This window comes from Nomascus leucogenys, chromosome 7b, assembly GCF_006542625.1.
Source record: "Nomascus leucogenys isolate Asia chromosome 7b, Asia_NLE_v1, whole genome shotgun sequence".
Taxonomy (NCBI): domain Eukaryota; kingdom Metazoa; phylum Chordata; class Mammalia; order Primates; family Hylobatidae; genus Nomascus; species Nomascus leucogenys.
In genome coordinates, this window is record NC_044387.1 from 17,455,379 (window position 1) to 17,480,407 (window position 25,029).

Here is a 25,029-nt window from a genome sequence, read left to right on the forward strand (position 1 = left end):
ACTTGATCTTTAAATTATGATCAGTAGTCTATCAGTTCTTCTTTAGGCCACTTTCCAGCATCAATTCCAGCCTTCACCACCCTTCTCACCAGATAACCAGTATACCTCTATACAGAGGACATGGTCATGAGCTGTGAATTCCCTCCATTCCTGGACCCCTTGCTACAGATGATTTACTTACTCCAACATCCATCCTTACCACCTGTCTCAGGAAGGAGGGTGCCCTTCCTCCTGTACTCAGCATCTCCCTTTCACACCTACTTGGTCTCCTTGCTCCAACAATTGATAGCCTATCTTTCTGTCCCTTCTTTTTCTTCAAATAGCCTGCAGTCTGAATTCTTGCTTAGAAACAGTTCTCCATGAGATCTCCAGTAACCCAATTGTCAAACGGACACTTTGGTTCACTTAATCTCATGCCTACCTCACAAAACTTACTTGGTTTCCCATGTTTACTTCCTGCCTAACCAACTTGTTTTTTCTTTGTTCTTTCTGCTTATGGGCTTCTTTCTTCTTTTCCTCATACAATTGTTGTCAGGATTAAATGAGTTAATATATTAAGGATTTGTAACTAGTGTCTGGCACATAGAAAACACTTTTATTAGACGTTTACTACTATTATTTCACTAACATAATTGTTAGGTAATCTCATCCATGCCTATGGTTTTTACTACCAAATCTATTGTTAAAGCCTAGACTTTTACGCTGTCATTTTATTTTCTCTTGGAATGCTTCATGAAATTGCATGTCACCCTTGTGCAGGGGCTGTGTTAATCCTTGTATCATTCCAGTATTAGGATATGTGTTGCTGAAGCAGGCACTACTGTATCTTAGGTGGGTTTATCTAATTGCCACTGGCTATTTCTTCCTGAGTATTCAATTGAGCTCTCTTCCCTCCAAAATCTGTTTCTCTTAGCCCAATAAATACCAGCAACCCATTACTCATACAAGAAACAACCTGGGGGCCATCCTAGATACTTTACCTCTTCTAATCATTAACCAAATTTCTACTCATGGTACCTTCTAAATACCTTCTTTTCCATCCTCCCTGTCTTTCTTTGTCTCACCAAGTCTCCCTCTAATCCATTCTCCAGGCTACCAGCTGAGAGCTTTCTAAATTAGCAGCTTTCATCACTCATGAACCTTTGTGATGGCTTCAGATTCTTCAGTGGCATCTCTTGCTAAAAAGATATGCCTAAGCATAGCAATTAAAGTCCTTTGATCTGGGCTCTGCCTATCTCCCCAAGCCTCATTCTCTTGCTACTCCTCTTTTAGACTTACCTGGGCTATAATATTTCATTTTTTCCCAAATATTCTAGGCATTCATGCCTCATGAGCCATCCATTGATGGCTTCTTTCTGGACAACTCGTTCCTCCTTCACCTACATTGGAGTTCAGTTTTATTTACTGAGATATGAGGTGACAGACATCAAAATAAAAGTTTCTGAAATAGGCGTGGAAACCATTCAGGTTGGGGAGTGAGTAAGCGAGCTCAGAACTTAAAGAGTAGAAAGAATAAAGTATATAAAGATAGGTTGGGGAAGAAGAAAAAGAATCAGCAACGGATGTCAAGGACTATTCATAGAGAGTAAACAGGACAGATAAGGTAACATTTCAAGATATGGCGGCAACATCAAGTGCAGAAAGGCAAAGCAAATCAGGCTAAAGAAAAAGCCAAAGGCCAGGTGCAGTGGCTCAAGCTTGTAATCCCAGCACTTTGGGAGGCCGAGGAGGGTGGATCACAAGGTCAGGAGATCAAGACCATCCTGGCTAACACGGTGAAACCCCATCTCTACTAAAAATACAAAAAATTAGCAGGGTGTGGTGGCACACACCTATAATCCCAGCTACTCAGGAGGCTGAGGCAGGAGAATCACTTAAACCTGAGAGGCGGAGGTTGCAATGAGCCGAGATGGCGTCACTGCACTCTAGCCTGGGCAATAGAGCGAGACTCCGTCTCAAAAAAAAAAACAACAAAAAAAACTAATTGCTTAATGCAAAATACTGCATATCAAAGACAAAACAAAGCTGTGAATTATAAATAGGCTGTAAACTAACAGCAGAGTTACTTTCTCCCAAGATAATTGTTCACATCCATTGCACTGTAGAATCTTTATTTTTTGAGAGTCTCGTTCTGTCGCCCAGGCTGGAGTGCACTAGTGCCATCTTGGTTCACTGCAACCTCCGCCTCCTGGCTTCAAACGATTCTCCTGCTTCAGCCTCCTGAGTAGCTGGGATTACAGGCACGCACAACCATGCCTGGCTAATTTTTCATATTTTCAGTAGAGATGGGGTTTCACCATGTTGGCCAGGCTGGTCTCAAACTCCTGATCTCAGGTGATCCACCTGCCTCGGCTTCCCAAAGTGCTGGCATTATAGGCGTGAGCCATCACACCCAGCCTGCACTCTTACCTAACTTTGAGAAACTTGTCTATTTAGGTAAGTGATACTGTCACTGCCCAAAAAGGAAAAATACTAATCTATATAATCTGCAAATTATTTCTGAATTGTAGGACATTAATTCACTTGAATCCAGTGGTTACTTTGTGCCTCACATTAGAAATAGCTGGGAAGCTTTTCATAAGCATGTGTCTTAGCTCCTACTCCATACCAATTAAGTCAGTGTTTGGGAAAGGGAGCCAGGCATCTTTATTTTTAAAATATCTCTAGGTGATTTCATTGTGCAGCAACATTTTAGAACCACTGCCTTATAGTTACAATAAGAAAGCGTTAACATTTAGGGTTCTGTGTTCCAACCCAAGTGTTCCAAAAATGGAAAAAGGTAGTTTGAGATATATTACAAATAGCTTTTTTAAAAACCTACATACTGTGTATTTTATTGATTCTAAAGCCTTTTTCTTATATTTAACATGTCTTTAATTAGGATGACTCTATAAGAGTCTTATGAAACAGTACACCAAGTTAATGTGCCTTGTCTCTTCAAAGAAATTACTCTGGAAAGCTATATGCTAATTCTAATAATGTTACCATTCAAAATACTTTTAAATGGCTTTTTAGAGGAAAATCTAAATTTTACATATATATTTTTTCTTTTTTTTTTTGAGACGGAGTCTCGCTCTGTCGCCCAGGCTGGAGTGCAGTGGCGCGATCTCGGCTCACTGCAAGCTCCACCTCCCGGGTTCACGCCATTCTCCTGCCTCAGCCTCTCCGAGTAGCTGGGACTACAGGCGCCCGCCACTACGCCCGGCTAATTTTTTTTGTATTTTTAGTAGAGACAGGGTTTCACCGTGGTCTCGATCTCCTGACCTCGTGATCCACCCACCTCGTGATCCACCCGCCTCGGCCTCCCAAAGTGCTGGGATTACAAGCGTGAGCCACCGCGCCCGGCCTAATTTTACATATATTTAACAGAGACAAATTTCCTGTTGAAGATTTTAGTTTTAAAAAGAGCTGCGTCATTTGAAGTTAATGTGATGTGAATCAAGCTAGGTAATGTCATATTTGGTTCAAATGGAGATGTGGCTATGAGATTGACACAAGTTTTCTTAAGAGCTTCATCAAACATATGGAAGCAGTTCCAAAAAGTTTCCCAAACATTTTTGGGCAGTGGCAGCAGTAACTCAGAGTTTTAAAATTCAAATCAGAATTTTAAGAAACCTTAGAGATTATTCCTTTATTACAAATGAAGAACCTAAGGTTCAGGAAAACTTTTGACTCATCAGTTGGTTCAGATAGTCACTGGCAGAACTGCAAAGAACTCACCCTCTGACTCCCAGTTGAGTTTTAGCCTGAACTCCCACTCATTCCCATCCAAAAACAAGTGGGGGTGAGGGTTGCAGGGAGGGAAACAAGTTTCCCACAAACTGAATTTTAAAATATAGCAGAATTTTGCTGGGTGTTCTCTGCAGGTTTACCAGTCTGTGGAAACCAGAATCAGATGTCAGACATATACCTTAGGTCCAGTCTTCCACCATCTTTTTTTTTTTCCGGGAGATAGTCTAGCTCTGTCACCCAGGCTGGAATGTAGTGGCACGATCTCAGCTCACTGCAACCTCTGCCTCCCAGGTTCAAGCAATGCTCCCAGCTCATCCCCCGGAATAGCTAGGATTAGGCGCCTGCCAACACGCCCGGCTAATTTTTGTGTTTTTAGTAGAGACAGGGTTTTACCATATTGGCCAGGCTGGTCTCGAACTCCTGACCTCAGGTATCCACCCACCTCGGCCTCCCAAAGTGCTGAGATTACAGGCGTGAGCCACCACGCCCGGCCCATTTCCACTTGTATGGTTTCCATTCCTGTATGCAAGTTGTCTGGATCTTGAAGCCTGAACCTGTTTAATATGGCAAGATATTTAATCAGTATCCTGCTTTATTGCTACAAGAGTTTCAGATAGCTTACATATAAGAATAAATTGCCAGGCGTGGTGGCTCACACCTGTAATCCCAGCACTTTGGGAGGCTGAGGTGGGCAGATCATCTGAGGTCAGGAGTTCAAGACCAGCCTGACCAACATGGAGAAACCCCGTCTCTACTAAAAATAGAAAAAAAATTAGCCAGGCACGGTGGCGCATGCCTGTAATCCCAGCTACTTGGGAGGCTGAGGCGGGAGAATTGCTTGAACCTGGGAGGTGGAGGTTGTGGTGAGCCGGGATCGCACCATTGCCCTCCAGCCTGGGCAACAAAAGCAAAACTCCGTCTCAAAAAAAAAAAAAAAAAAAAAAAAGAATAAAGAATAAATGGAAGTCAACAAAAACAGGTACAAGAAATTTCAGTGAAGAAAAAAGGAATTTCAAATAAATTACAAAAGAAAACCAATACAGCGAATATATGCTGTAAAGTGTTACACAGTCATTAAAATCCAGCTATATACTAGCTTTGAATATATTGGCAGCCAATAAAGATAACCAGTTGAGATTCATACAGTCCAAGTTTACCAGATGCTTAGGAGACGCAAAGCTTTGCCTAGCATTCTGTCAAGAAGGGTTTTGCTGCCTGTGTGACTAATCTTACATGAATGTTTTCCCAGAATTGAGTTTTCCAAAGAAATATGGTAACAAGGGGCTGGAGTTGTGGGTATTCTGTTTTGTCATTCAAAGGCAGATCTTTCTACATTACAAATCAAAGTACAACTGACAACCTCTCGAAATTGAAGAACCTAAGCACTAGCCCACAACCTCACATCTGCCTAGAGGAACAACTGGGTAGAAAAGACCAACCAACCAATCTTTTGCCCTTCAGTCAGCCCTTCTGCCTATTTTGGGCTTAAATTTCTATAAACACTTAGTTCTGCCCTTTCAAATTGAAGGGTTATTCTCTTTGGTGGAAAAATTAGGAGTGGGTTGTTATGACATGAAATACAGAGGGCCCTTCCCTTTTTTGTTTTGAAACTTAGCCATTATTATTCTGTGCCTTACAATATGTATTTTAAAATTTACATTATTTTACAGATCTCACAAATCTATGAGGTTGAGAGGGCAGATATACTCTATGGATGAGAAAACTTAGGCTGTAGAGATGGAGCGACTTGTTCAGGGTCACACTGGTGACAGCTAAGTCTTTTCAGTTACAGCCTGTGCCCTTTGACATGTTGCTTTTTTCCTCTCCCCTTATTTTACATACCCTAGTTCCAGGCCTTTGCCATTCTGGTGTTTGACTATGGCTCACAAATCTCTTGCTAATATCTATCCACTCCAGGTAAAAAGTCTGCCTGTCCTATATTTTTATACATGTCATTTTAAAGAAAGAGTTGATTAGAGCTCTTTATGCATGCACATTCATTTCTTGGATGCCTTTCCTTTAAATCATGTTTTAGTTTTCTCTGTTTTTAGAATTTAATTCTTGGGAATCTTTCAAGTCTAACACACGTGATAAGTAATGCATATATATGTAACTATATGCAACATTCCCTTCATTATTAATCTTGGCTGTTTTAAAAAATGGTTTGAATACAGAATATTTGCATCAACTTTTTCCTTTAATTTGAAATACTAGAGTAGCTGTTCTTATTGCTTCCTTTAAAAACTATGACTGAAGTACGCAAACAGTATCAAATGTTCTACTTTGGGCAAAACTAGACTTCACTGTATCAGAAAACTGGAAATCCAGGCCTGGCGTGGTGGCTCATGCCTGTAATCCCAGCTACTAGGGAGGGTAAGGCAGGAGAATCACTTGAACCTGGGAGGCGGAGGTCGCAGTGAGCCGAGATCGCACCTCTGCACTCCAGCCCAGGCAACAGAGTGAGACTCCATCTTAAAAACCCCCCCCCCCCCCAAAAAAAAAAAAAAAACACTGGAAATCCATTATATTCCAGTATTCAGCCACCATATCTTGCTTCTGGTCTAATACTGTATGTATGATACTGCATGTGTATTTGACTTACATGTTTGACCATTTGACCATGTTTAACAAATCTCTTGCTACACTGCAGTGTCTATTCTCCCCGTTTGTGTTCACTCAAAGCCAAAGAAACGGTGGTAGGGAAGAAGCAAGCACTTTGGAGTCAAGACAGACCTGAGTTTGAATCCTGACTCAGCTACTATTTATTAGCTATCACTTTGCTCAAATTAGTTGACCTTTTGAGCCCCTGTCTATAGTTTTAAGATCATATGTAAAGCTCTTGGAGTCAAAGGAACTCAAATGTTAATTTCATCATATGTATACACCATGCCTTATTTAAATAAACAACCCGGTCAGTCATTACTACCACCACGTACTACGGTATCTACTGAAATGTGGCATGAAGAAAACCAAAACTTATGCCATTCCTACTCCCTCTTCAAATTTGCAATTTACCTTCTGAGACTCAATGACAAAATAGTGTACAGGAAAATAGAAAAATAAAAACCAGAAACAATAGTATATAGGGTATAATAGGAAAAGCAGAATGAAAGGTACATATGGATGGAATAAGGGATCTATGCAAGGAACATGCAACTTAGGGTGGGGCACAGTGGCTCATGCCTGTATTCCCAGCACTTTGGGAGGTGGAGGTAGGAGGATCACTTGAGCCCAGGAGTTCGAGACCAGCCTGGGCAACATGGTGAAACCCCATCTCCACAAAAAATAAATTTTAGCTGGGCATGGTTTCATGTGCCTGTGGTCCCAGCAGCTTGGGAGGCTGAGGTGGGAGGATCACTGGAGCCCATGGGGTAGAGACTACAGTGAGCTATGATCACACCACTGCACTGCAGCCCGGGTGACACAGCAACAACCTGTCTCAAAAGAAAAAAGCAACCTATTAAGATTTATATACTACTAAAAAATTAGAAGGCTCACATATGACTTTAAAAAAATTTTCTTTTTCAGTTCCTGGTAATGCATCAGTGAAGGATTCAATCTCCTGCAGTGATAACTAGAAAGGATAACTCAGAGTTTCACTGGATTTTTTCCAATCCCCTTAACTCATAGTAACATACCAATCATATGTTGGTGTTTCCAGAACTGATTTTGTCTGGTGGCATGCCCATGCACCCATATGCCCGCCCTCAACTCATACCCTGTTAATTTTGTTGGCAGACAACACTTGAAACTCAAACATTATTTTGGCCTTCATTCTCATCCAGATTTATTTAAGGCTGCCATGGTTTCTCTTCCGGTTGAAGTATTTTGGGGTAGGTAAACAATGTACCTGCACTAATGAGTATTCTAATCAGTATGACTAGCAATTAGTCATGCTAAAATCTTAACCAATTCTACATTTGGTAGATGTTCCTGTGCTTGTCCCCAAAATTGTGTGCATACTATGTTACTTCTGAAAACCTCATTTGTTTTAAAAGTGGTTCTATTACAGAATGAGTGATCCATTTCAGTGGACGTTGTTGCAGCTACCACATACATACAGCATAAGTGCCATCAACTTGCAGCTACAGATCTATGTTCGTTCACTTTTACAGTGAAGGCTCCGTGTGTGAATGGATATATGTGGATATGATACAACAGTATTAAAGGAGAAAATCTACTCCCAGATTCTTTTTGGACCACAAAGACATTAAAAGCACTAGCTTTAAAAGACCATTTATTAATCTTATGTATTTACAACTCACAAATTAAAGTATCTATTACCAATAAGTTATTTTGTTTGGAAGAGGCTTTACCTGTAATTTTTACTTTTATTTCTGATGGAAGAGAATTCCAGGTTTTTAAATTTATTTATTTATTTTTTATTTTTTTTTGAGATGGAGTTTCACTCTTGTTGCCCAGGATAGAGTGCAATGGTGCGGTCTCAGCTCACTGCAACCTCCACCTCCCAGGTTCAAGCGATTGCTCCTGCTTTAGCCTCCCAAGTAGCTGGGATTACAGACACCTGCCACCATGCCCAGCTAATTTTTGTATTTTCAGTAGAGACGAGGTTTCACCATGTTGGCCAGGCTGGTTTCGAATTCCTGACCATAGTTGATCCGCCCGCCTTGGCCTCCCAAAGTGCTGGGATTACAAGCATGAGCCACCACACCTGACCCAGGTTATCTAGCTTTTTACATCCTTCTTTCTAGATATTCTGAATCACAGTATCTGGCTATCTTAGGAAATTTCAATGAAAGCCCATTAACAGGCTTTCTAGAAAGTTTCGTATCTCTGAAAAGAAGGTCCTACTGACTCTCTTGGCCACTGCCAGATACAGCTTCTAAATAACCGATTGTGAATAGCACATTCCAATACAAATAATGATGACATCGAGTGACTGATATCAAATGCATACCAGTATTATTCCAATGGTAAAGTTTAAATATATAACAGCAATAATGAAAACTAATTGGTTAAATAATTGAAAACTAATTGGAATCTCTTCAAGAAACACAATAACAGGGAACATAGAGGCAGGACAAGGATTATTTTTGAAGAATGTATCAAAGAAATCTGACATTTAAATAACAAAAGCCCCTCCAGGCTAAATAGTTCCTTTGTACTCATTTTGTTACAGCCCAAATGAAAATATTTTAAAGCTTTATGAAAATTACCATAAATTACTTTCTCTATAACTTCTCTTGCATGGTTCTAAAATGTTCATAATGCTATAACTTATTTACTTAATTTTATATGAAGATATAAAAAATAAATATTGCCATGCATATTGTTGACATTTTAAAAACCCACAAATAACTTAAAATGCTGTTTAAAGAAATTGCTGCTACATACTATTATGGAAGATTCAAGCAAGTCTGAGTTTTTATAGCATCCTCAAACTGAAAAATCTTCAAAATAACCAAATTTATTATTATTTTAGAAATAGAAATGGGGTCTCGTGCCATGTTGCCCAGGCTGGACTCGAAGTCCTAGGTTCAAGTGATTCTCCCACCTTGGCCTCCCAATGTGCTGGTATTACAGGCATGCGTGGCCACCACACCTGACCAAAACAAGCCAATTTAATGCCCTTAAATGATCAAAATGTAATATTAAGGAAAAGAAAACAATACAAGCCAAAATTGGAGTGCAAACACCTTTTTCGCTATAGGTTTTAATTGAAAAGATCTGTGAACTAAAGGGAGTCTTTTCCAAGGGCATGCTGGAAACACAGAAAATGAAATGATAGAAACTTCCCATGTTTCTATCCTTCCTCTGGCATTGTCTTATCCTATTTGTTTCCCGAAACATTCCGTTAAGACTCTTGTGATTCAAGGTCAGGAGATCGAGACCATCCTGGTTAACACGGTGAAACCCCGCCTCTACTAAAAATACAAAAAATTAGCCAGGCGTGGTGGTGGGCGCCTGTAGTTCCAGCTGCTCTGGAGGCTGAGGCAGGAGAATGGCATGAACCCGGGAGGCGGAGCTTGCAGTGAGCCGAGATCAGGCCACTGCTCTGCCTCAAAAAAAACAAAACAAAACAAAAAGACTCTTGTGATTAAAAAGACAAAAGCAAGTATTTATGAAAGTCCATCAGGTTCCTCAGTAAAGCTGAAGTCACACACTAGAGACAGGTGGTCTGAAGGATAATTGAAGGAAGGTAACCTGTTGGGTCCAATCTGTTCTTCAGTGAGCAGATCGAGAGCTGACCTTACATTCAGAGCATGTTTAGAATACCAGATGTAATCCAGGGTGTGCCTGCACTCCCCTGAGGTCCGGATCTTCCAGGTAGTGTATGGGGGTTCTGACTGCCCATCAGCACTCAGCAGCTTGTAGGCGCTGTTCAGGTTGAGGCTGGAGGAAGCAAAGTGTTTGTAGACCTCTTCTGTTGGCTCTGCATTGAAGTCCCCACACACAATAAGGGGAATCTTGGCTCCTTGGGTGATGTTTTGCAGGTTCTGAAGGAGGTCACAGCCTTGAGCTGATCGAAACCGCTCCCAGCCAGTGCGTGCTTTTAGATGGGTGACAGCGATGCAGAACTGTCGGCCTGACTCCTTGCACTCCAGGGTCTGTGCAATGGCCACCTGGTTGGTTTTCAATGTCATGGCTGTCAGTCTAATATTGGCACTGTTGACTAGTTTGAATCGATTTTGAAGAAAAAATAAGGCACAACCATCTGGTCCATTGTTGTGTTCTACATCTAGACAAGGTGACCAGGGTTTGGGGAAAAACGTGCCTTGATAGCCTAGTCTACTGAGGAGTGGCTGGAAGGTGTCAAAATAGTGGTCCACCTCTTGGAGGCACAATATATCAGGCTGGTAGGCCAGGATTTCTTCTAGGATGAGACATTTCCTTTCTTCCCATTTGAGTGCTTCAACAGGGCATTGTACAAAGTTGTCTTTGCCTTCTCCAAGAGCTGAAAAGAAAAAGCTAGTCAGTTGTCAGCTCCTACAGAACCATGACTTCAAAGTACCCAGGAGGTTTGGCATCACTCAAGACCCTCAGAATGTTTCCTCTGCTTCAAATGCTTGGAGTGGTTCTCTGTCCAAACTGTATTACCCCATCCAAACTAAATCACCTCTCACTACATGGATGAAGCAAACAACAGATCTTTTGTTTCGAAATGATTTCATGTAACTATATTCCAGGATATTAAGATCTTACTTAAGGAAACTGCTTTGCAGTGCCAGGGATCTAAGCTATATCAAATGAAATAAATGCCAATTTTCTTTTTAAATTTTTTTGGTTTTTTTAAACACCAAGTATTAGTTTTAACCCTGACTATTATGGACACTACTCAGAATGAATGTAACTTATTTTAAATGGGCAGCTTTTCCTACTTAGGGAAAAAGAATCAAAGATTGGTAAGTCACGGAATCTACCCTTATTTTCCAGGAAAAAAAAATCAGGCCCTTGTTTTTCTTAAAATCGCAACTGCTACATAAAAGGCAATGCTACATAGAGTTGATTGACACATCTGTTTTTTAATTTGGCAGACCCAGGAAAGAAGTCCTTTCTACCATAACAAAGTGTGTATATATATATATATATATATATTTTTTTTTTTTTTTTTTGAGACAGAGTATCTCACTCTTGCCCAGGCTGGAGTGCAGTGGCTCAATCTCAGCTCACTGCAACCTCACTCTTGTTGCCCAGGCTGCAGTGCAATAGTGCAATCTCAGCTCACTGCAACCACTGCTTTCCGGGTTCAAGCGATTCTCCTGCCCCAGCCTCCTGAGTAGCTGGGATTACAGCATGCGCCACCACACTCGGCTAATTTTGTATTTGTAGTAGAAACGGGGTTTCTCCATGTTGGTCAGGCTGGTCTCGAACTCCTGACCACAGGTGATCCACCCACCTTGGCTTCTCAAAGTGCTGTGATTACGGGCGTGAGCACCTGACCTGGTTTTTACAATTAAAGCAAGTAACTCATGGTTTATTCTTTACACCTTCCATGTTTGTAGACTATCCAAGAACAATTAAAGTCTGTCTTTTTTTTTTTTAGAAAAAAAAAAAAGTGAAAACCAGATGATTCCCTGTCTTAACCTCTTCTAGGAGCTCTCCATGCTGCTGTAGTCACCTCCATCCGCCCACACCTCTTCCTTCCACATAAAACATTTTAAAACATCAGTGCACTGAGGATGTGCAGAAGCAGAAAGGCAGTCACAGCAAACTTGACTGCAAAGGCACAAAAGCATCCGGCATACCTTGGGCGAGGATGTTCCACTGCATAACCCTGATAGGTGGGTGGGTACTAGGGCAATCTGTCCTCAGATCCACAAAATCCCTCTGGAACCGGGGAGGTCGGGTATGCAGGACGGCCCTGCATTCCTCAAGAAGCTCTTTAGGATCAATGGGCTCCAGATGTTCTGGGTCAGGTGACACCAAATACTCTGGGTGCTGGGAGGCAGCGCTGCTGTTCAGTGTCTTGGCAAGAGCACTATAGAGTCTGCTTGTACCGGTTCCCATGGAACACGCTACAGAAAAGGAAATCACAATTACACACAGCTCCTCTTCCTGACTTCTCGCCCAGCACAACCGTAAGATTAACATTTATTGTCCACCGAAACCAGGAGCTCAATTGTTGCCATATTCGTCTATGAAGCCATTTCTTTTTTCTTTTTTTTGAGATGGAGTTTCGCTCTTGTTGCCCAGGCTGGAGTGCAATGGCGCAATCTCGGCTCACTGCAACCACCACCTCCCAGGTTCAAGCAATTCTCCTGCCTCAGCCTCCCAAGTAGCTGGGATTACAGGCATGCACCTCTGCCCCCTGCTAATTTTGTATTTTTAGTAGAGATGGGGTTTCCCCATGTTGGTCAGGCTAGTCTGGAATTCCCGACCTCAGGTGATGCGCCTGACTCAGCCTCCCAAAGTGCTGGGATTACAAGCATGAGCCACCACGCCCGGCATATAAAGCTGTTTCTACAGAGGCAGAATAAAGGAGTTATCAGGTTCCAGCTTTCTACCAGGACAGTTAATTTAAGTACTACCGTTAAAACTAGTCTTTGATTAACAGTGAAAACTCATCCTTTTAAGGAAGAAATACTTTGATCTTGATGGCCTCTTCTAACCTAGAATTTGTCTTTGTAATTTATAAAACCAGTCTTAAAAGCAGAGCAAGGCTTAACAAAATCTACATTCCTTTTTCTATATATCTTAAGAACTTAAAGACTAGGCTGGGCATGGTGGCTCACACCTGTAATCCCAGCACTTTGGGAGGCTGAGGCGGGTGGATCACTTGAGGTCAGGAGTTCGAGACCAGCCTGGCCAACATGGAGAAACCCTGTCTCTACCAAAAATATAAAAAATTAGCCGGTGTGGTGGTGTGCGCCTGTAATCCCAGCTACTTGGGAGGCTGAGGCAGGCGAATTGCTGCTTGAACCAGGGAGATGGCTGTTGCAGTGAGCTGAGGTAACTCTACTGGGCTCCAGCCTGGGTGACACAGCGAGACTCAAAAAAAAAAAAAAAAGATCTTGAAGACTAGTTTGTAAAAAGTGAAATGTTAGAAAGCCCATGTTAATGTTAATCCTGGGTGAGAGATTAGGTAATAGCAGACTGCTTGCTACGCTGGTCATCTCATCTATACAGATCCCTCTGTTGGGGAAAGTAATGGCTAGATTCTTTCCCATTTCTCTTAGATGTTAAGTGTAAATCAAGGCTTGGGCTTTCTGTAGTAGAACTCTGAACTTCATTGAGTGGTATAGTCTATAATCTTGTATCAATTGCTGGATTTCTTAAAATCCAGAAAAGGGGCTGAGGCCAGAAGGGGTTAAGAGTAAGGTGATTTTGTTCAGCTAACTTCCATCCAGGGCACTACCTTCTCATGAGTTGCCCACATTTCCTGGGATCCTAGAGAGACAAAGAACAAGGAAAAATGCAGGAAGCACCAGTTACTTTGTCTTCCCGAGTTAATTTTTAGTGTTTTGCTTTTTATAATTCATTAAGGAGAACAGAGCATAATCTTCAACTAATTATCATTATGTGGGCAGTTCACTTGAAAGCAGTTGACTGCTCTTTTAGAGGTCAACTATGTTTTATTTTCATTATAGTATAAATTAGGGGCACATTTTACGGGGAGTAACATCCAAGATTCTGTGTATGATAAATGCTGGTACCAGGCAATCTGGATTTCCCTCTCTTGAGAGATACCAAGTTTTCTTTATAAAACATAAACATTTTATAAATGTAAATATTATATAAAGTTTGCTTTATAAAATTTGGCAGGCTTATCAATCACATCTCAAACTAGCAGTCAATCAAATTCACTATGGCAGGTTACAAAGGAAATTCAATTATTTACCACCAAATGTCCTTAAACATTAAGGTCAATGAGGATGCAAGCATGCTTTTTTTGTTCCTTCCTGTCTACTCAAAGTAGTTTTCCCTCCAGTAAGAAAGCTAGACTACAGCAAATGAACACATACTAATTTTCCCAACAAACACGGCAGATGTGTGTGCATCTGCAAGCAAGCATGCTCTCCCACAAACACACACATACAACTGTTTCCAAACTGTTTGATTTCAATAATTTCATTTTAATTGATCTCCGCCTGAGTACATGGGTCCAAAGGAAGAAATTTTCTTCATGGCTGGCAGTACAAGTTTTGAAAGTCTTTCTTCTTGTACTTTTTTTTTTTTACTTCCTGTAGGTTTTTTGGGGAAAACAAACAAAAAACAGCCAAACATCCAAGTGTGGTCTCCTGATCAGCAATGTCAGCATCACCTGGTATTGTGATCCCCAAACTGTGAGCTAACGTGTCCCAGGGAACCACAGCAAACTCACAGGGACACCATGGTATATTTTACATTTTAAATGTGAAATAAACAGTGACGTTTGACACCTATCAGGCTCTGGGCAGAGTACTAGCTTGATGTAGAGCTCAGTTTCAATAGGACTGCCCTACATTCCTTTTGATGACATTTTATCTTTGCCAAGCTGAATTTTAGGGTGGTTATATGAAAAAACTACCAAGCAAAAATGAATGTGGAGAAAGAAGGATGATAATGTCCAATGGGAGTCAAACGTTTGAGGAGTACGTGAAATCAGAAAAGCAATCCTGAACCACACTTCCTTCTAAAAATTTAGAAAAATCAATTTCACATGAAGAGAATAAAGAATAGAACAATATCAGACAGTGAAAGCATGCCAGAAACGTGCCCAGGAAGCAAATCAAACTGCATCCTATTGCAGAGTGAGCTAAGTCTTTAAAAAAATGATACAAGGCTGGGCGCGGTGTCTCAAACCTGTAATCCCAGCACTTTGGGAGGCCGAGGCGGGCAGATCATGAGGTCAGAAGATCGAGACCATCTTGGCTAACACAGTGAAACCCCGTCTCTACTAAAAAATACAAAAAAAAAAAAAAAAAATTAGCCGGGTGTGGTGGGGGGCACCTGTAGTCCCAGCTACTCCGGAGGCTGAGGCAGGAGAATGGCGTGAACCCAGGAGGCAGAGCTTGCAGTGAGCTGAGATCGCGCCACTGCACTCCAGCCTGGGCGCGAGACTGCGTCTCAAAAAAAAAAAAAAAAAAAAAAAAAAAATTAGAAAATGATACAAGAGGCCAGACGCGATGGCTCATGCCTGTAATCCCAGCGCTTTGGGAGGCTGAGACGGGCGGATAACCTGAGGTCAGGAGTTCGAGATCAGCCTGGCCAATGTAGCAAAACCCCGTCTGTACTAAAAAGGCAAAAATTAGCCAGGCATGGTGTTGGGCGCCTGTAATCCCAGCTACTCGCGAGGCTGAGGCAGGAGAATCGCTTGAACTCGGGAGGAGGAGGTTGCAGGGAGCCAAGATGGCGCCATTCCACTCCAGCCTGGCAATAGAGCGAGGCTCCGTCTCAAAACAAAACAAGATACAAGACATGAAAGAAAAACCTAAATCAGAATTAGAAAACTCAGAAATGAGACACCAAAAAGAATTAGCAATAAAAATTAAAAAGAAATGAGAAAAAGATCAGAGTCAAACCTAAGGATTGCATTTTTTTAAAAATAAAAGGGAGAAAGTGACAAATACTAAAAATGAGCAAAGACCCAAAATATGAGTAATAGCAGTTCTTATAGATGAAGACCAACGAAAGGGAACAAAAGAAATCAAAAAAACTTTAAAAAAATACTTAAAAAGTAGATATTGAAAAAAAACACATTGCAAACTTGAGAGTATCAACCCAGAATGACCAACACCAAGTGGTCTAGTAAAAAAAAATCAGATTATCATCAGACTTCAACTGCAATGTTTTATGTGAGAAGAAAATGAAGTAACATATTTAAAATACATAAAGTGTAAGCCAAGGATTTTATATCCAGCAAAACTGGAATATTGTCTCCATGAGCCCCTTATGAGGAATCTACTAGAGCAAGGATTGGCAGTCCTCAAGCTAAGAATGGCTTTTTTTCTTTTTTTTTTTTTTTGAAATGGAGTCTTCACTGTGTTGCCCAGGCTGGTCTCAAACTCCTGAGCTCAAGCAATCCTCCCATCTCAGCCATCTCAGTGCTAGGATTACAGGCATGAGCCACCACACCCAACAAGCTAAGAATGATTTTTACATTTAAAAAATGTGTTAAGTACATACACACTCACGAATACATTAACAGGACCATTTTTGGCCCACAGAGCCTAAATATTTACTATGTAGCCTTCTTCAAAAAAAAAATTTGCCATAAATAGAACTGGAGAACAAGCTTCAGACCAAAATGACCAGAAACATTGGTATAAGAACTGGTGCAGCGCACTAAACACAGAGCTACTTAGCAAATCAATTCTAAAGAAGACTTGCAGGGAGAATTCAATATGTAATGGCTATATGGCCCAACAATGAACATGAAGATGTAGTACACCAAAAAAGGAGGGGGCAGGATGAGAAAAGCATCCTCAATTTAAAAATTTTAAACTTTTTTCATAAGTTTCATAGTAGCAATCATAATTAGTAATTATGTCTAAGTGATCATAATTAGTAGTGGTGGTACTGGCACTGCAATTCTGAGACTGCTGTGTATATATGAGATGAATCAAGTGGGATAGTCTATCATTCCCTGTTGTCTTTTAGGGGGATCTAGATTTTGAGATGCATTTAATAGGCTATTTGCTACAATTCTCAAGGAAAACATTCTTGTTAAAGCCAGCTCATTTTGGACTAACAGCAGATTATCAAATCTGGTCATCTACCTTATTTGGCCTCAGAGCCTCTTGGTGGTTTTCAGCAAATTCACCCTCTGAAGACAAAGCTTTTGAGGTGCGAGATATACTGCAGCGTGACCAAATTCTAAGGCCTCAAAAGAGCAATTCTAGTCCCAGTTCTATGACTATTTAGCTGTGCCACAACTCTCTAGACCTGCTTACCTAACTTTTTAAAATTTATTTGAGACAAGTCTCACTCTGTCACCAGGCTGGAATGCAGTGGCACGATCTCGGCTCACTGCAACTTCCACCTCCCAGGCTCAAGCAATTCTCCTGCCTCAGCCTCCCGAGTAGTTGGGACTACAGGCGTGTTCCACCACGCCTGGCTAATTTTTGTATTTTTAGTACAGACTTTCACCATGTTGGCCAGGCTGGTCACAAACTCCTGACCTCAAGTGATCCACCCACCTTGGCCTCCCAAAGTGCTGGGAATTATAGGCGTGAGCCACCACATCTAGCCTTTTTCTTTTTTTTTTTTCCCCAAAGGGCCTGTTTTTTGTTAAGGGCCTCACTCTGTTACCCAGGCTGGAGTGCAGTGGTATGATCATAACCCACTGCAGCCTCAAACTCCTGGGCTCAAGCCATCCTCCCACCTCAGCCTCCCGAGTAGCTGAGACTACAGGTGCACACCACCATACCAGCCAAGATCTGCTTACTTCTCTTTAAAATGAGGGCTTACATGGTCTTAATTTCTCCAAGATCAGGTGGAAAAGGCATCTGGGTTAGAATGGGGGAGACTTTTCAAATCTATGTTCCTATGTTCCTCATATAACAGCTCTACTGTTTGCAGTAGAGACACATATCTTCCTATTAATAAAACTTGGGCCAGGCACGGTGGCTCACACCTGTAATCCCAGCACTTTCGGAGGCTGAGGCAGGAGGTTCCCTGGAGTCCAGGAGTTTGAGACCAGCCTGGGCAACATAGTGAGACCCTGTCTCTACAAAAATAAAAAATAATAATTATTGAAAAAGGATGTTTCATTCAGAATTTCTATTCTCATATTTGAAAAACAATGAATCATTCTTGTCAGGTGTGATAACACTACTCATGTATGGAATAATACACCGCAATTTGCCTTTCAAATTTTATTGGCATAGCTCTTTTGCACTTGTTTCACTGTAGATGAGCTCATCTGAGAAAGATATCATTAGGCTACATTTTGAATAGAGACTAGGTAGAGGGGAATCATTAGGAAGTGTTTACTACAGTCTTGTCTCTGCCCCCTTAGACCTTACAGGAAACCCAAAGATGTTCCCCAAGGTGGACTGGTGCACACTGACTGTCAGAGTATTTAACCACAACATGACATAGGACAACCCCTCTAATACTAAAGTACCTGGGAAACATTAGTCTGTTGCATAATGAGCATGAAGTTAGGACAGAGAGATACAGATGGTCCTGAAAGGTATTTCCACTCATCCACCCTCGTTCTAGACAGCTTACTGAGGGACTCCCCTGTGCCAGGCTGTTCTATGCTCCCTGCAATTTACTCCCCTTCTTTGCACTTCACTCTCTTGAACAGTGGGACCATCACTGGCAACACTCTAATCTTCTTAATTTAATCCAATCCCATAATCCTTGGGATAATCTCTCTGCTGTATGTTAATTTTACATTTTTATTTCTCTATTCTCTGAGTTTTGTTAAGTCACTGAGTTAGGCCAATGTAGTTTTATTGAGTTATGCCAATAAAATATGTGCTGATTATTTTCCCTAAAAAAATTGGCAAGTATTTGGGGAAAGATTAATACTCATGAATTCATGAGAGAAAAACCGGGTACTAACTATGCAGAATCACTAGGGTATAATAAGGGTTAAAACAATCAGGATGGGTAAGAGTAACCAGAAAAGGACTTCGAAAAAATAGGATTTAGATATGAAGCTCTAATTTGTGACTGTACCACTTGGTCCATCATGGGTAGCCACTCTCATCTTCTGCCCTACTCAAACCACAGACACATATGGCTGGCTGTTCATTCATTTTTTGTCAAATCTTTGAGTTGGAGCCAGGCACAGTGGCTCACACTTATAATTCCAGCTACTCAGGAGGCTGAAGCAGGAGGCTCACTTGAGGCCAGGAGTTTGAGGCCAGCCTGGGCAACATAGCAAGACTCTGTCTCTCTAGAGAAAAAAAATTAAATATCTCTCCAGGAAAAAAAGAAAAAAGTTTTAGTGCCTACCGTGTACCAGACACTACCCTGGAGATATATCACTGAGCAAAACAGATGAGTATCTCTGCCCTCATGGAGCTTCTGTACTTTCTAGTGGGGAGAGACAAACAAGACCCTATATACCAACATATATACGTGTGTGTGTAGTCTGTCATATATGGAAAAGTGCTTTGGAGAAAAATAAAGGGAAAAGGTGGAATAGGGAATGCTTGTGGGCAGGGAGCTGTTATTGGATATGCGATGCTTAAGGAGGCCTCGCCAAAAGATGGAATTTGAGCAGAGACCGGGAGGTGGTAAGGAAATAGCCTCACTGGAGACCTGATAAAACATTCCAAGCAGAGGGAACAGCAAGTGCAAAATCCCTGAGGAACATGCGTGGCAAGCTTGATAAACAGAGGGGATTATGGTGGTGTGAACAGTCTGAATAAAAGGAGATGAGGTCAGAGAAAAAGCAGTGAGAGGGAGCAGATCGGGTAGGGCCTTGCTGGTCTATCTAAAGACTTTGGCCTTTATCAGAGATGGGAAGCAGCTGGAGAATTCTACTCAAGAGGAGAATCTGATTGACATTTTGAAAATATCACTGGCTGATATATTTAAACTACACTATACTACAGGGACATAAGGGCAGACAGGAGGAAACTCATTTGAGGAAATCTACAATAATCTAGGCAAGAGACAGCCGGGGTGAACTGGGGGGCAGCAGTGAAAGTGGTTGGATTCTCAATAAATCTAAAGTTGGATCCAACAAGTTTTGATAACTTAGATGTGATTTGTGACAAAGAGCAGTCAAAAAGGAGCCTGGAGGCTGGGTGTGGTGGCTCATGCCTGTAATCAAAACACTTTGGGAGGCCAAGGCAGGAGGATCACTTAGGGTCAGGAGTTCGAGACCAGCCTGGGCAACATTGGGAGCCCCTGTCTCTACAAGAAGAAAAAAAACAGAACAAAAACAAATTAATCAGGTGTAGTGGTGTGCACTGGTGGTCCCAGCTATTCGGGAGGCTGAACTGGGTTACTTGAGCCCAAGAGATTGAGGCTGCAGTGAGCTGTGATCATGCCACTGCACTCCAGCCTGGGTGACAGAGCAAGACCCTATCTATCTCTTAAAAAAAAAAATGTCCACAGTTTCCAGCTGAGCGACCAGAAGGATGGAGTTGCGAACTACAGTGGTTAGGAAGACTTGACAGGGTTTACAGAAAATAGGAGTTCAACAATTAGATGACTGACATTCAGGAGAGAGTTACAAACTGGAAACAAACATTGGGAGATGTTAATGCACAGAAAAGACTGAATTGAGTGAGAGAAAGGAGATCAAAGGATTGAGATCTGGGAAATCTGCAAAAGCAACGTGAAATGACATGGCCAGAGAAGTAGGAGAACATGAGCCGGGCACAGTGGCTCAAGCCTGCAATCCCAGCACTCTGGTAGGCTGAGGTGGGCAGCTCACTTGAGCTGAGGATTTTGAGATCAGCCTAGGCAACATGATGAACATGAAAACACAAAAATTAGCTGGGTGTGGTGGCGCGTGCCTGTAGTCCCAGCTTCTTGAGGGGCTGAGGAGGGAGGATCACTTGAGCCGAGGTGTTTGAAGCTGCAGTGAACTGTGAGACACGCCACTGCACTCCAGCCTGGGTGACATAGCAAGACCCTGTCACAACAACAACACAGCAAACAAACCAGGGATAGGGAATTAATAACAAAGTAAATACTAGATAGACTTTACATATTATTTTTATACTTATAGCACAGTGCCAAGGCTTACTAAGAACCACCTAGGGACTATAATGTAGTAAGTCTATTTATTTAAATTTGTAAACTAAAGAAGACTGAAGATTGAGAGGCACCTTTCTCTTCTCCTCACTTTATTATGGTTTGAATGCATGTCCCCCAAAGTTCATGTATTAGAAACTTGATCCCCAAAGCAGCAGTGTTGGAAGTTGGGCAATGGGAGGTGTTTGGGTCATAAGGGCATGGCTCTCATCAATGGATTAATACCAATATGGTGCGGGGGAGACACAGTGCTGTTCCAGGGGTGGGTTCCTTATAAAAGGGTGAGTTCAGACCTCTCTTGACCTTCCACCTTTGGCCATGGCATGACACAGCAACAAGGCCCTTACCAGATGCCAGCCCTTTGACTGGACTTCCCAGCCTCCTGAACTTTAACTATATTTTCAGTTCTCATCACAATCCTAGGAAGCAGATACGCTTATTATGCCAATTTCAAACATGCTGTAATCCTAGCATGCTGGGAGGCTGAGGTGGGTGGATCATTTAAATCCAGGAGTTTGAGAGCAGCCTGGGCAACATAGAGAGATCCGTATCTAGATGTAATTTAAAAAAGAAAAAATTAGCTGGGCATGGTGGCATGTGCCTGTAGCTAGGGCAGGAGGATCACCTAAGCCTGGGAGGTGGAAGTTGCAGTGAACCATGATTGCACCACTGCACTCCAGCTCTCAAAAAAAACAAAATGAGAGAATAACTGAGTAACAAGTCTCATTGTTTCTCACCTACTTTAAAAAACAACATTCCCCTTTATTTTTGGAGACAGGGTCTCACTCCATTGCCCAGGCTGGAGCTGGAGCGCAGTGGTGCCATCATAGCTCACTGCATCCTCTAACTTCTGGGCTCCGGCAATCCTCCTGCCTCAGCCTAAGCAGCTGGGATTATAGGTATATGCCACCACCCCGGCTAATTAAAAAAAAATTTTTTTTTGTAGAGACAGGGGTCTCACTTTTTTTCCAGGCTAGTCTTGGACTCCTGGCTTCAAGCAATCCTCTCAGCTCAGCCTCTCAAAGTGCTGGGATCACATGCATTAGCCACCACATGCGGCTTAACATTCAACTTTTTTTTTTAAGATGGAGTCTCACTCTGTTGCCCAGGCTGGAGTGCAAAGGCGCAGTCTCAGCTCACTGCAACCTCCGCCCCCCTGGGTTCAAGGAATTCTCCTGCCTCAGCCTCCTGAGTAGCTGGGATTATGTCGCACACCACCACACCTGTCTAATTTTTACATGTTTAGTAGAGACAGGGTTTTACCATGTTGGCTAGGCTGGTCTTGAACTCCTGACCTCAAGTGATCCACTCACCTTGGCCTCCCAAAGTGCTGGGATTACAGGTGTGAGCCACCGCCCTTGGCCACACTCAATTTTTTTTTGGAGACGGAGTCTCGCTCTGTTCCCCAGGCTGGAGTGCAGTGGCGCGATGTTGGCTCACTGCAGCCTCCGCCCCCCAGGGTCAAGCAATTCCCCTGCCTCAGCCTCCCAAGTAGCTGGGACTACAGGTGCACGCCGCCATGCTCGGCTAATTCACATTCACTTTTTAATTTTCGAGTATCAACCATTAAAAAAAATTCCTTTCATACATAAATACATGTTGATTTCCGGGATTTCAAACCATCTACCTAAGTTTTATGCCTTAATAGGAGTTGCTATTCAGGACTTTAAAAAGATTTTCAAACATTAACAATAGCTCAATATTCAAAGCTTATTTCCTAAGGCTAGACAGCACAAATAATTCACCCATGTGGCAATCAAGATACTGAAAAGTACCAAATCTTGACAAAACCTCTGCTGAACTCTATTTGGCACTCAAATTGGCTTCAGGTCTAATTTTATGTGCTTGGAAATTTTGGATTTGATTCCACACATATTTGGCTTCTGCTCACAATTCATTTTTCACAAACAACAGTAATTCTCATTTTATGTTTTTATTAAAAATTTTTTTTAAAAAATAGAGACGAGATCTCACTAAGTTGCCCAGGCTGGCTTCAAACTCCTGGCCTTCAGTGATCTTTCCACCTCAGCCTCCCTAGGTGTTGGGATTGGTCATGAGTCACTGCAATGGGCCAGCCATCACTCTCAATGCAACACACAAGTTACAGAATTCATATAGTTAACAGGCACATCAAAATAGCTTTATCTCTTCTGCCTAGTGTCCATTTAGCAACATCACCCCATCCCCTGCCACTGACTAATTCTATAAGCACATTTTTACATACATTTAGAATTGGATGTCTTAATTCCTTGTACCATTATTATTAAAACCTCACTGCTATTTTACTGTATAAGAATATAACTCTTCTTCTAAACAGTCTTTAAAGAACTGCCAGAGAATTCAGATTATTTAGATTTCTGAAATACAGTAGCAGTATGTAAACTCCCATTTGGTAATACCTTTACTTTCCTAAAAAACACAAGTGGGACGCTGGGCGTGGTAGCTCACGCCTGTAATCCTAGCACTTTGGGAGGCCAAGGTGGGTGGATCACCTGAAGTCAGGAGTTCGAGACGAGCCTGACCAACATGGTGAAACCCTATCTCTACTAAAAATACAAAAATTAGCCGGGTGTGGTGGCGGGCACCTGTACTCCCAGCTACTTGGGAGGCTGAGGCAGGAGAATTGCTTGAACCTGGAAGGCAGAGGTTGCAGTGAGCTGAGATCATGCCACTGCACTCAAGCCTGGGCGACAAGAGCGAGACTCCCTCTAAAACAAAACAAAACAAAACAAAACCCACAAGTGGGCTAATCACAAATATATTTGAATATAGGTACACCCTTAATACTACCAATTACTACACACTTCTAAAGCAATCTGGGCAGATCACAATTTAAGTTCCTAAGAATGCTGACCATAAGGAAAACGGTTGGGCTGCAAGGAAACACCCTCACATCAATAATTAGAATGCTGGATGACAACCCTAACAGTCGAGACCCAAACTGACTGGGCCCACCGTTCCAAGCACTCCTAATAGCACTAAGGAATCACTCAGGGCCGGCCGGGCGTGGTGGCTCAAGTCTGTAATCCCAGCACTTTGAGAGGCCAAGACAGGTGGATCACGAGGTCAGGAGATTGAGACCATCCTGGCCAACATGGTGAAACCCCATCTCTATTAAAAATACAAAAATTAGCCGGGCATGGTGGTGGGTGCCTATAGTCCCAGCTACTCAGGAGGCTGAGGCAGGAGAATGGCGTGAACCCCAGAGGCAGAGCTTGCCATAAGCTGAGATCGCGCCACTGCACTCCAGCCTGGGTGACAGAGCGAGATGCCATCTCAAAAAAAAAAAAAAAAAAAGGAATCACTCAGGGCCGACCGCTCTCCACAGCTCCACACAGGGTTCCTTCCTCTAGCTGCCCAGCAGTTGCCTGTTCTAGGCTTTGCCCAAACCATTCAGCGTCTAATTACTTCTCTCACAGTCTGCGTTTAGTATCTTGAAACGAAGGGCTGGCAAAAACGCTGATTAAAAACCAAGCAAAAGCCAGGATTATCTTGAGTACGTACCTGGGAAGCTATGGAAGCTGATCAACCTCCACCCGAGGAAACCTTGAAGCACACACAACACACAAAAACTAAGCCATCAACAGCACAGGAAGGCATCCCTGAAACAACAATCCAATGCTGCCATCTACTGGCCATGCATGTTGAACACCACACAAAAACTAAGCTAATTTAGCATCTGATTTTCATTAGCCTTCTTAGAGTAGGTTCCAGAATACCTGGCCATCTTCAATACAAACAAGAATTCACACAAGATAACCACCAACATAAAGCAGCCTGGATGTTGGATATACAATATATTTATTTAATACATACTGAAGGAATCAATAAAGATTCATAGCAACCAAGCTTAGCTCTATGGCTCAACAAATGGCTCCCCTTTTCTTATACCTGGCCCATTTTTCCTACTTAGGGTACCCTTGGATATTTCAACTACAATCTCTGTCCTTTACTCATGAGACTTTAAGCCTCCCAAGGGCAGGGACCGTTTCCCTTATTTACCGTTTCCCCCGGGATCCAGCCCAGTGCTTTAAACAATGTTAATAGAAGATGGCAAGTGACAGCAAAGTACCAAGAAATTCTGTCAAACATTGATGGAGGACCACCTTTTATTGGTGGAGCATTTTATGGTATACCAAGCATTTTTACTTGCTGTAACCAGTTACCTGCTCAAGAACCCGTTGGCCA

General features: G+C 42.1%; 1 protein-coding gene and 1 non-coding gene across 2 annotated transcripts in view; both read right to left on the bottom strand.

The window, feature by feature from the left end:
- Positions 1–714: 714 nt before the first annotated feature.
- LOC115836141 lies at positions 715–818 on the bottom strand. The gene has a single exon (XR_004031135.1). It is a non-coding gene; the product is annotated as a U6 spliceosomal RNA (small nuclear RNA).
- An 8,934-nt stretch (positions 819–9,752) lies between these two features.
- NOCT (nocturnin) overlaps positions 9,753–25,029 on the bottom strand; it is a 29,189-nt gene continuing 13,912 nt past the window's right edge. Inside the window, exons 2-3 of the mRNA XM_030815698.1 lie at positions 11,940–12,209; positions 9,753–10,648 (exon numbers count right to left, since the gene is read on the bottom strand). Of these exons, the coding sequence (XP_030671558.1) occupies positions 9,813–10,648; positions 11,940–12,209 (1,106 nt within the window). The 3' untranslated portion in view covers positions 9,753–9,812. The remainder of the gene's footprint in view (positions 10,649–11,939; positions 12,210–25,029) is intronic.